We start from the raw sequence: 11,268 nt of genomic DNA on the forward strand, positions 1-11,268 counted from the left end.
CAAGGACATCTATATCAACAATAATGCTCTAACAAGACAAAGTAGTAACAAATTTCCCACCCAATAATACTCATAAAAACCTTAATTTAAATTTTACACAAACAAGTCTCTCCTATTCAGTTCACTTGTGTCATGTTACCTAGTAACAAATTAACAATGTGACATTCTAACTAACCCAAAGAATCTAGTTAACGCCAAAAAAAAATCCACACACAAAGAAAGAGACATTTTAATTTTGTATAGTTTTGACATTACATGTTGAAGGAAAAAAAGAAAAGAAAAGAAAAGACATTAGATTATAACTAATAACTAAAATAAAGTCGTTCCCGTCCAACTCCATTACGGGAGCTGACGTCACCGCCGGTCACAAAAAAATGCACGGCCAATTTCCCTTTGAGTCAGAATCCGATGCATCTTCTTCACTCTCTCTCTCTCTCTCTCTCTCTCTCTCACCATTTCTGTCTCTCAATCCCCAAACCCACTCAAACCTCCGACCCATTTCCCTAAATGGATCGCCCGGGTCCGCGCCACGCCACCCGACCCAGCCCCGGTTCCGGATCCGGATCCGGCGGCGGAGGAGGAGGGCGCGAGGACTGTTGGAGCGAAGGCGCGACGGAGACACTAATCGAAGCGTGGGGTGACCGTTACGTCCAACTTAACAGAGGTAACCTCCGTCAGAAAGACTGGAAGGAAGTCGCCGACGCCGTCAACAACCGTCAAAACGGCGTCAAGCCACGCAAGACCGACATCCAGTGCAAGAACCGCATCGACACGTTGAAGAAGAAGTACAAGGTGGAGAAGGCCAAACAGCCGCCGTCAAAGTGGCCGTTTTATTACCGTCTCCACTCTCTCATCGGCGCCGCTAACGCCGTCGACAAGAAACCCACCACCGTTACTTTCACCGTTAAGCCCAAATCGAACCCTAACCCTACCCCCACCGACAGTGATGATGATGAAGACGATGAAGAAGACGACGTCGTAGTGAGGAAGAATGGAGTGGAGAGCGTGGGTTTCTCAGATGGAGCTGCGTGTAAAGAATTGGCGAGAGCGATATTGAAGTTCGGGGAGATATATGAGAGGATTGAGAGCTCGAAGCAGCAACAGATGATGGAGTTGGAGAAGCAGAGGATGGAGTTCACTAAGGACCTTGAGTTTCAGAGGATGAACATGTTCATGGATGCTCAATTGGAGATCGAGAAATCGAAGCGAGCTAAGTACTCGCCGAGCTCAGGTGATAATTTTGTAAGAGACTCAGTTTTCGCGTATTTGTTTAGTGATTCGTATTTTTCTTGATTTAATTTGCGAGCAATTTGGACCTTGTTTTTTGAATCACGAATAAAAGTGAGAAATTTGGATTTGATTGTATAGTTTTGTGGATTATGTGGTGAAAGTTGGTGGTGTTTGTGGGCATTATGAAACTAATGTACAAAGAAGAGAGCAGTGTCGCAGTGTATGAGAAGGAATGATTTGGATTTTCCTGTACTTCTCATTGATTTAATGTGGGTTTGATATTATGTTCAAAGGGTATTAAGTGTTTTTTACTTTTTATTTTTAAATAGTATCAAATGATTTTTCCTTAACTTTTTTATGAGTTTCGTTCGGCCTGGAAATACAAGATTTCAATTCTTATTTTATCGGTTTACTTAAACGAGAATGTGGCGAATAGAACATATACATGATCGAAGTTTTGGATTTATGTGTTTGATGGTGTTCAATCTCATTGAGGCCATTGGTGAAGCCACTAAGAGAGAACCCAATGTCGGTCCAATATCCAGGTTTGGCCTGGAAGACAGTTGAACAGCTCAAATTTGACATGCACTGTCAAAACCTAATGTAATTGTAGCCTGAGGTAGGGTTTTGTTTGGTTGCGGGCAGTTTGCTGGGGCTCAGGTTGGTGGTAAAATCCCAATTTTCCTGAATTGTGTCTCTAGTAATTTGAAGCTGTGATGACTGTAAAACTTTTGAGACATGATAGGAATTTTAAGCCAGAGAGGACATGATCACATGAAGCTGGGGCTTATGTTGATTTGATAGGAATTTGATTGGAATGACTTCCAAGTCAGAGAGGGCATGATCAGAATTTGATGGGATTGAATCACCCAGGTAATTAGTCTTGTCGATTTCGTTTTGAGACAAGAGTATGCATCTAAAGCCTGCATGGCTAATAATAGTTACCTGCAATGCTAGATATTTTCGTGTTTCTGTGATTGAAATTTTGCAAGATAGAAGAATGTTGTAAAGCTATTTCTTTGACACCTGGGATCATGGCATAACCTATAAACAAATTTTAATGTAGTGTTATTGTAAACTTACGTTGGGTAAGCTAGTACCCATAATTTCACTCTATTCTAAATGTGGAAGTGCTCTGTATACCCATTTTAGAGAGTTGTTACTGATAGCAGATGAACTTTAATAATTTGCTTCAGGTATTTGATCTCTTTGCGAAAACCAGAAAAGTGGGGGAAAACCAAAGAGAAAACAGAACTTAATGTGTATTATCTTCTAATTTCTTCCTTTATCATTGTTTCTAGTTAGTTGTTTATTGCTTAAATCTGCAAGTGCAGCCTAAGGCCATCTCTTCTCTGTCTATTAAAGTTCATGATGCTGATAGACTTGGCATAACCTTCCAATTAGTCTAATAAGGTTCTTTTTGTGAATTTTGCATACCTTAAACAGGGAAGAAGTTATAAGCTGAGATTGCACGAATGCTTTTCGTTCTTCAAGTGGGGAATTACAGCCTCTTGATCTCTTTTGAAACATGCTTTCGAACTCTTCTGTTTAAAAGACATGTTGTCCATGAAAGCTTTTGAACATGATGTGGCAGTGTTGTATAATTGTTGTAATATTCAGTGTACATGATTAGTTATTTTGCCACATATCCTGTACTTGAGTTTTGTAATTACTGTGTGATTAATGCTACTTTCTTTATTCATAGATCTCAAAGTTTCTGTTGTGAAGTGCGGTGGAATGGGACGCTTGTTTCTCACATGAAGTAAAGCGATGTTGCTTCAACTTGTCTGTGGTCCTGTGGATTATGTTTATGGCTTTATGCAACACCTGCTCATTATGATAAAAATAAAATTAGGGCAAAACTTAGGTACAAATACAATATATTAGACTTCCCAATTAAATTTAAAAATATGATTTCATTGACCAGTAACACAAACAATGTTTTTTTTTCAAGAACAATTAAATCCAATGCAACTATGCGTTTAAATTTAGTTGGGGACCTAATATACTGCATCTAAGGAACTTGCCAAAGTTTTATCCATTAAAATTTAACTTAAGTTCTAGTCACTTGAGACATCTGGATATTTGAATGACAGAATAAAATCTACAATTTTTTGTAGTTATTGACTAGCACTGGAGGTTTGTCCAATGGAAACTAAGAAAGTTGTAATTTGGTAAAGAAAGTAAGAAACTATAGGCCCATTTTTTTTGGGATAAGAAGGAACTATAAACTTGTCAGCAACTAACTGTGGTATTTTACATTTTTATGTGTTGCATATTAATCTCCTGATTACCATCTAATGTTGAGAATGTTTTGCAGGGTTTAAGGCTTTTCCATTGCTAAGTTACACACACTCTCCATTGGTTTAAGCTTTTAAGTCTAGTCAATATGAGGACTTTTTGAGTTTGCGCAGTGTATTGACATATGCATTTTTAAGAGTAAAGATGGCAACATAGTTGTTAGGTTAAGCAGTGGAGTTTCTATCCCTCCAAATGGCAATTAGTTTGATCAATTGCTGAACATTTCCAATACACTAATTAGTCATTAATAGCAGACAAGAAATTTGGGGCATAGGAAATTGTTAATACGTTGTTTTTGCAACCATTACAAGATTTGAGATGCACTTTAGACTAAAGAGAAACTTTGGATTCGCATTGCAATAAAAAAATGTTGATGGCACGTTGTGGGGTTAGTGAAATCATAGCCAATGCTCTTTGTTGCATGAAAACAGTGAGCACCGAATCTTACTAAATCCTAATTTCAAACGAGCAAGGCCAAAATGTATTATTGTCCTTTATTGGAAATGAAAGCTGAGATATGTTGGTCGCAGCAAGATTGAATGCTCAAGCTGCTCTGCCTTCTGTTGCACTCTGGTCAGAGGATAAGATAGCAATTCAGATCGCCGAATTTGAAAACAATAAGAATATACTATTCCTATCCAAAAAAAAAAAAAAAANCGGTTGTATCCAAGGCCATTTCTGATTCGGCCAAGGATTCCATGAAGCAGACCATTTCCACTATGCTAGGCTTGCTCCCATTCGATCAATTCTCCGTCACCATCTCCGTTTCCAAACGGCCAGACCCAACACAAACCCAAAATCACCCACACCCAGCCACAAGTCACCATCAACGATTAAATAGAACAAACCCATCGGAATTACCGGCGAGTTCAACAGCAAGTTAAGATGATCGAAGAGGCTGATCGGCGAGTTCAACAGCAGTGCTAATCGGCGAGTTCAACAATAGAGTTGAGATGAGAGAAAGAAAGAGCTATGATGAAATGAGAAAGAGTGAGTTGAAATGAGAGTCAGATGTAGGAGGGAGAAAAAAAAAATCAAATACACAAGCTACAGTAACCGTGAAAATATACATGGTTACTATAGCTCGTGGAAATATTTAGACAAGTTTACACATTTTTACACCCATTGATTTGGGTGTTTTTTTGCTCAAGATATGTAAAATTTGTATTTTTATTTTATTTTAGAAGATTATAAATGAACTGATGTGAATGCTCTAATAAAGCATTAAGTGCTTCTTAACTTGTGTACTTTCATTTAAAGCATTAGCATTGGAAGTATAAAAACCTCCCAGTTGCTATTTTAGCAACCAAAACATTAAAAGATGGCTTTATCCGGATATGGGTCTTAGGTTATAACCTAAGTGAACAAGTTAAGTAGTATTTAGAGTAATGTTTAATGTACACACCCTGTTCCACACACTTTTACTGTTTTACACTAGCACTGATTTCAGTGCAATTTTCACGTGGGTAAAGACGTGTGAGACTAGAATTTCTCTAGTCCTTAGTATGAGAGAAGAGAAGGATGGGATTTTACTAGTAATTTAACCTCGGTCTCGTGTTCATTACAAATTAACCATATAATATTTAATTTAGAAGTATAGTTACGTTATTGGTATCAATTCAAAACGATTATAATCAGAAAGGCAATCATAGAGATCGTGTCAGTAATTTTATTATTGAGGGTGATGCATTTCAGATGGTTGAAACTTGAAGCCATTAAGATAAAAATGATATTAAAAACATTCTTATGATCATGCAGGTGAGAGAGTTGTGCTATATTCATCTGAATCATCTGGGTTTGTAAGCATTGTGATTTGTGATGCTGTTAGGGCCCGTTACTTTCTTACTCGAGATATGTAAAAGGGCTCATAGTCCATGATTTTGAAGTGCCAATTATTCCAAGTTTATTCCCTGGGGAGGCTCTTAGATTGGAGCTGTTTTGCTCGACATAAGTTGCTTGTTTAATATATAGAAGTTGTTCACATGAATTAGCTTACGTTGATCAAACAAATTATTGGGCACAAAGTCGAATTTATTTGTCTGATAGAGCAAAAGAAATAAAGGAGTAACCTTCAAATATTAGGGTATATAAGTCTAAAAATTGTGTTTCAGAAACACAAATAGAGATTAAATAAATAAAGGAAAAACAAAATTTCAAAGATTTAATGTTGGACTATGATGTCGACTGTCAAGACTTAAGTTGTGCATATCAAAAGAGCTAGACAATACTATGTTACTTTTTAAAGTAGAAATCCTCTGAAAGGTCATTGAAGGTGTACGTCTTGATCATTGTCCATTCGTCAAAAAAAGGGGTCCTGCTTTATCATCATACGCACAAGCAAGTCAGACTGAGTTCACCATGCTATAACCATAGCAGCAGAGTATGAATAATATGAGGAATAATATGAGGTTCAACCCAAAGGAATAATATGAGGTTCAATCTATGTAAATATGTTGTATTGTATCCATGGACGTTGTGGGCAGATTTAGTACTTATGGGCCATGCAACAGTAAAGCCCATTCCATTTTTGAAAGTCAACCATAGAGATTTGGTGTGTTCGGACCAATGGCCCCGACCTAAAAGGGAAAGGGGCTGACTGCCTGATCATCCAGTGTTTTATGAAATTATTCAGGATATTAGCCCAATATTGGCCCAAAGAATATTCCCAAGTCCACATTCACAACTTATATGGCCTTCAATTTTTTTTTTGGGTCAAATACAAATTATATAGTAAGACAAAAGAGAGGGAGGCCCAAACCCATCTTTAGAACCTGGGGAGAAAATCCAAACGAAAAGAGAATGGATGTTTACATCTCACTTACAATAAGTTGTCCAACAAGTAAAGTTGTAGATGGAATAATTAATATATCTATTAATAAAACAAAAATCCTAAAAATGTAGAGGACTTAAAAAAGCCTAACAGATGGTAGCTGGTTGAGAGCTTTTATGACTTGGAAGGAGTCTCCTTTGAACAAAACAAAAGTGTGTTGGTGGTGCACTACCAACTTGAGGGCCAAAAGGGCAGCTTGGGTTTCACCAATCAAAGGAATCAAAGGACCTATAGGGGGCAAAAAGGAGGTCTACCACATCATTTCTATCAATAGCACCAACCATAAAAAAGGCAGGTCAGAAAGCAATGTCGAAATTTATTTTCATCCAACCTGGATGCCTTGAAGAAGCCATGGGGTACTTCAAGTCTGTCAATGCTATGGGGTGCTCTTAATAGAGCTTGTTGATGGATTTTGCTGCATATCTAGGCTCTGCAGTGATACGTGCAACAAAAAAAATAAAAGAAAATCGGATCCTCCAAATGTGGTCAATAAGTATAGAGATAAAATGAGTGAAATTGTGGTTATCCTTTTCAAGTATTTTAATGAATTTGGAAGGATTGATCAGGTGTACATTTTAAATGCCACTAGTTGACATGGATCCTAACTTTGAATGGTTGAGAGGCCAGATTGTGAGTAACATAATGGTAATGGTGAATGGGCATTGAATGATGAGGCGCTACGATGATTCTAAGTGGTGTTCAATGGATCTTTTATTAGTTTGTTACTGTGTGTAACTCGTGCATACAAAAAAACATTAAATAGTATTAATAAAATTGGAGAAATCAAAAAAATTTATTTGTATTTGTTTGGTAAATTTTCCTGTTGATCTTTCTTAAAAAGTGATATTAATGTTGAATTTATCTGAAATGATTGTCCCTCACTTACTCCAATCACATCAAAATTTGAACTTTCTCATTTGCCTCGAGGCATAGGAGGGCTTCAATTCCTTGCATGTGTGGCAGGCAGGGGGTCTGTATCCCATGGGCTATGTCCTTATCAGCCTGCGGCAAAATAAGTACATATTTTTTTTTTTAATAATGTCACAGGGAATCAAATTTTCAAAATCTAGAAATCAAATGGGGATTTTCTTGACCATGTTGTCATAGTTGTTAAGAAGAGCATTTTTCCCCCTAAATATTAAACTGTGTAGACTCATGGAACATGTGAACTGATCATGATGTGCTATTCACTTTGTTAAGAAGAGCATTTTTCCCCCTAAATATTAAACTGTGTAGACTCATGGAACATGTGAACTGATCATGATGTGCTATTCACTGCTTAATTTCAAGGCAATAGTAAATACACCAGCAAATGCTTTTGGCATCAATTAAAAAAGCCAAGATGCTCTTGAACATTGTACTTAGACAAAGGCAGATCTAATCAAATAAACAAAGATTGATTAGAACCTACTCAATGTTCCACTAAAAATTGAAGTGCTTCTTGGCAATGCTAAAGGGTCATCAAGTAAAAAGCTAGGCACACAAATTATAAACTTTGGGTGTGTGAATGTGATCAATCACCACGTTGGCTTGAGAAAAAAGAGAGATTAAAAGGTTCATAGTATGGAACTAAATTGGTAATTACCCTCTTGCCTCTTGGACCAAAGTTGGGGATTTTAGGAATCAAATTTATATTTATATAATAAAAAAAAAGAGGTCAAACTAATAACAAAAAGTCAATGTGATGAAATTACAATCCAGTGCTTCTCACTTGTATGGATTTCGGACCAAGTAATTGTACTTGTCAACGCCACTAGTTGGTACAGCAACCATTACTTTCACTGCGTCCCTTTGATCAAACACCGGTAATAACAAACAGTACCTATCACAGCAAATGGGTCCCACATGAATAGGTCTTCCCAACCCAAAGTCAACCTTTTCTAAACCCAGCCTTGACCATTGTGACACGATGAGTACACCCACTGAGTCAGGATTCGCTCTCGACTCGCCCACCGATTCCACCACGCTTTTCACGTACTCGGTGTCCACTCCATCTTTGGCTCTTTTGATTAACGTTGTGGCATAGCCTAACCCCTTTTCGACTAGGTCTTTCACGCTGGTTTGTGCGCACCCTAGTACGAACGCGTTGCCGTAGTACCCACTGGGTAGACTCGGTTTGACTCGGTTACGAATGTTTACGCTGAACAGTACCTTCAGAACTTGGTTTGAAGGCAAATTTAAAGCCCTAGCCCAGCTCCTCCACACGTGGGCTGAGAGAACCTCGAATGACGTGTATGATAACTCACTGGGTCGACTCGTGGAAGCAGCTAAGGTCTTGAGCTCGTTGAGGCTTATCTTATCGAAAATGACTGAAGTGGGAGCGAGTCTTTCGTTGGAGAACCGATTCATGAACCCACAAAGGTCCGGGACTCGGTCGAACTCGGGGTGACTCACTGAGTAATCGTGTGGATTCCTCACCGGGTCGAAAAGATGGCGATCCCAAACGGGTTTAGGTCTCAACTCGGCGAGCCCGCGATTCCCAGAAGCCAACTCGGCGAACGAGTTGAGAAACTCGGCGCTGCCAATTCCATCACACAAACAGTGGTTGATTCCAACACCCACAGCCGCCGAGCCATCTTTTAGCCACGTCAGCTGGACGACAAGAGGTGGGGCCCCTTTGAGAACATCTGCCACGTAGACAGACAGCAGTTTCCTCCATTGGGTCACGTATTTTGGTGCCTTCTCGAACTCACTAATCGTGAACCGATCAGACATTGCTTCAATGAACAACGCACCCTGGGCTCGACACACCACCTCTAGGCTCGAACAGTCTGGCTGAGCCCTGACTCGACCGGCAAAAGGGTAGTACGGAACCAAGGCTTTAGCCAGCGCACCCTTAATACGTGCAGTGATCACACCTTGGTCTAGACCAGAACTACTAGCCCTATACACAAAGAGGTACTCGATAGTGAAACGAAGGAAGAGCTGGGAATCAATAGGTGAAAGAGTGAGAACACGAGCTGGTGTTGGCTCAAAAGGTGTGACCAAAACAGCCTCTTTGACATGAACAGAGCTACCCATATTGTTGTTGTTGTTGCTGTTGTTGTTGGGGTTGTGCTTTTTAGACTATAGTTTTTTTTAGACTATAGTTTTTGAGAGAATGAAATGAAAAATTTTGTGCCGGTTTTTTTTTGGAGTGTTTTAGTGGGTTATATGATGTGGAAGGGTATGAACCTTTGGGATCCCTTATAAGCAACACACACTTTTTTTTTTTTTTTTTTTTTTTTTTTTCACTTAAACAAAAACTGGTTGATAAAAAATAATGGGGGGATTGAGGAGGCACACACGATGCACTACTAGTATTATTGTAAGGGACCCCATGTGTATCTTTTCTTGGTCTAACTGTGAAAGATTTGGGCCAAGATTCTCAGGGCATTGCTTTATGGGAAAAAATGAATATCAAAACAAAATATTAACAGCTTGGCAATGCTTTCTGTCTGTTCGGCGGAGTGATAGATAGATATAGATACCGCTCTCTCTCTCTCTATAATATATATTTTTTTGGGGCTAGCTATCTTTATAACTTTTCTTTGTTTACAAGTCTACCCTATTATAATTTTCACAACTATTAACCTGAGTTGTAGACATAATAATTTTTACAATTTTTTTTTTACAATTACCGATATGGTGTTTTTTTTTTTTTTTTTAATTGATGTTTATAAAAAGAACGTATGATAGTGGTAAATCTATATAAAAATAATGTTACTTCAATAATGTATGATAGTAGTAAATCTCACAACTATTAACGTAGAATTGTAGGCATAATAATTCTTACAATTACCAATGTAGTATTGTTTGATTGATGTTCATAAAAAAGATGTATGATAATGGTGAATCTGTATAAAAATGATTTTACTTCGATTACTATAATTTAACCGCTTCAAAAGATTAAGAAAATTATTGGGTTGTGGCAATAATGGATTAGAGGCTACAGCTTTGCGTTGGGTTTGATTAACAGTGTTATTGTAGAGTTATGCGCGCTTAGAGACGGGTTAATCATAGCTAGAGACCTGGGGCTTAATTACTTAATAGTTGAACTTGTTGCACTAAGTGTTGTACATATGATAAATAGTGATACTCCTAATCTATTAATGGAGCCTCTATTGTTTGATTGCAGGAGCCTTTACAGAGAAATCCCTAACAAATGGATACATCATGTTTACCAAGAAGCTAATTAATGTGTTGACGCTTTAGCTAGATTGGGTTCCAGTGTAATTTCTTCTTTTGCTGTTTTCGTAGTACCGCCACTTGTGGTGGTCAGTTTGCTAGCCTTTGATGAGGCTAGAAGTTTTTGTAACAGACTTATTAGCAGCTAATCTAAGTATCCATCCTTTTTCACCAATAATAATAATAATAATAATGTTTCTTTTTAAACTCTTATCTTCCAAAGAAAGCTCTCTCTATCTTAGTGCTCAAAAAAAAGAAAAAGAAAGCTCTCTTACTTCAATTTGGGGTAGACATTCATGCCATCATGTGTCAATTTTTTATTTTATTTTTTATATTAGGAAATGATGGACGTGGAGATTGATAGTTTGATACCTGTTCAGTATCTTTCACAAAAAGAGTGATACATTATGAGTTGTACAACTATTATATGTGAAACCTGGTTGTGTGGATGAAGATGATGAGAACCTTTTTTGAGTGGGGTCTATAGAGTAGAGAGGTAGATAAGATTGCAGGAAGGAATTAGCTTTGGTGTATTGTCCATGGGACATTCGGTGGAGCCGAACTTGCTATATCTTATTGATTTGAAACTGTATTTTGCGATGATGTAGAGCTTGATGTAAGATTTTTTGGTAGAAAGAGGAATGTATTAAACTAAATAGCGGTTACAGAACGTTCATAAACCATCCTAGTGGAGTCCAGGCTAATTAAGAAGGCGACATCCGCGGGGGTTCTAAGAATAC

General features: G+C 38.0%; 2 protein-coding genes across 4 annotated transcripts; one reads left to right on the forward strand and one right to left on the reverse strand.

The window, feature by feature from the left end:
- The first annotated feature begins 251 nt into the window (after positions 1-251).
- LOC136063745 (trihelix transcription factor ENAP2-like) lies at positions 252-3,006 on the forward strand. Of its 3 annotated transcripts, XR_010625365.1 has the most exons (3): positions 255-1,231; positions 2,427-2,490; positions 2,677-2,934. XR_010625365.1 is itself a non-coding variant. In XM_065764565.1 (2 exons), exons 1-2 carry the CDS (start codon positions 508-510, stop codon positions 2,989-2,991), a joined length of 780 nt encoding a protein of 259 aa, XP_065620637.1. In that variant the 5' UTR covers positions 252-507; the 3' UTR covers positions 2,992-3,006. The 3 variants fall into 3 exon arrangements, 2 of the variants coding, with proteins under 2 accessions (XP_065620637.1, XP_065620638.1); XM_065764565.1 differs by lacking the exons at positions 2,427-2,490; positions 2,677-2,934 and adding an exon at positions 2,936-3,006 and having other exon boundaries at positions 252-1,231; XM_065764566.1 differs by lacking the exon at positions 2,427-2,490 and having other exon boundaries at positions 256-1,231.
- A 4,969-nt stretch (positions 3,007-7,975) lies between these two features.
- Positions 7,976-9,822, reverse strand: LOC136063747 (alcohol acyltransferase 9-like). The gene has a single exon (XM_065764569.1). The coding sequence runs from the start codon at positions 9,380-9,382 to the stop codon at positions 8,069-8,071; it is 1,314 nt and encodes a 437-aa protein (XP_065620641.1). The 5' UTR covers positions 9,383-9,822; the 3' UTR covers positions 7,976-8,068.
- Positions 9,823-11,268: the final 1,446 nt, after the last annotated feature.

The sequence above is a fragment of the Quercus suber genome, unplaced genomic scaffold (assembly GCF_002906115.3).
Source record: "Quercus suber isolate HL8 unplaced genomic scaffold, Cork oak 2.0 scaffold_569, whole genome shotgun sequence".
Taxonomy (NCBI): domain Eukaryota; kingdom Viridiplantae; phylum Streptophyta; class Magnoliopsida; order Fagales; family Fagaceae; genus Quercus; species Quercus suber.

Excerpts from the sequence above, each read along its gene's own strand:
- LOC136063745 (XM_065764565.1), top strand. The coding sequence starts at position 508 with ATGGATCGCCCGGGTCCGCGCCACGCCACCCGACCCAGCCCCGGTTCC. Across the intron at positions 1,232-2,935 it reads TAAGTACTCGCCGAGCTCAG|ATCTCAAAGTTTCTGTTGTG; the intron begins GTGATAATTTTG and ends CTTTATTCATAG.
- LOC136063747 (XM_065764569.1), bottom strand. The coding sequence starts at position 9,382 with ATGGGTAGCTCTGTTCATGTCAAAGAGGCTGTTTTGGTCACACCTTTT.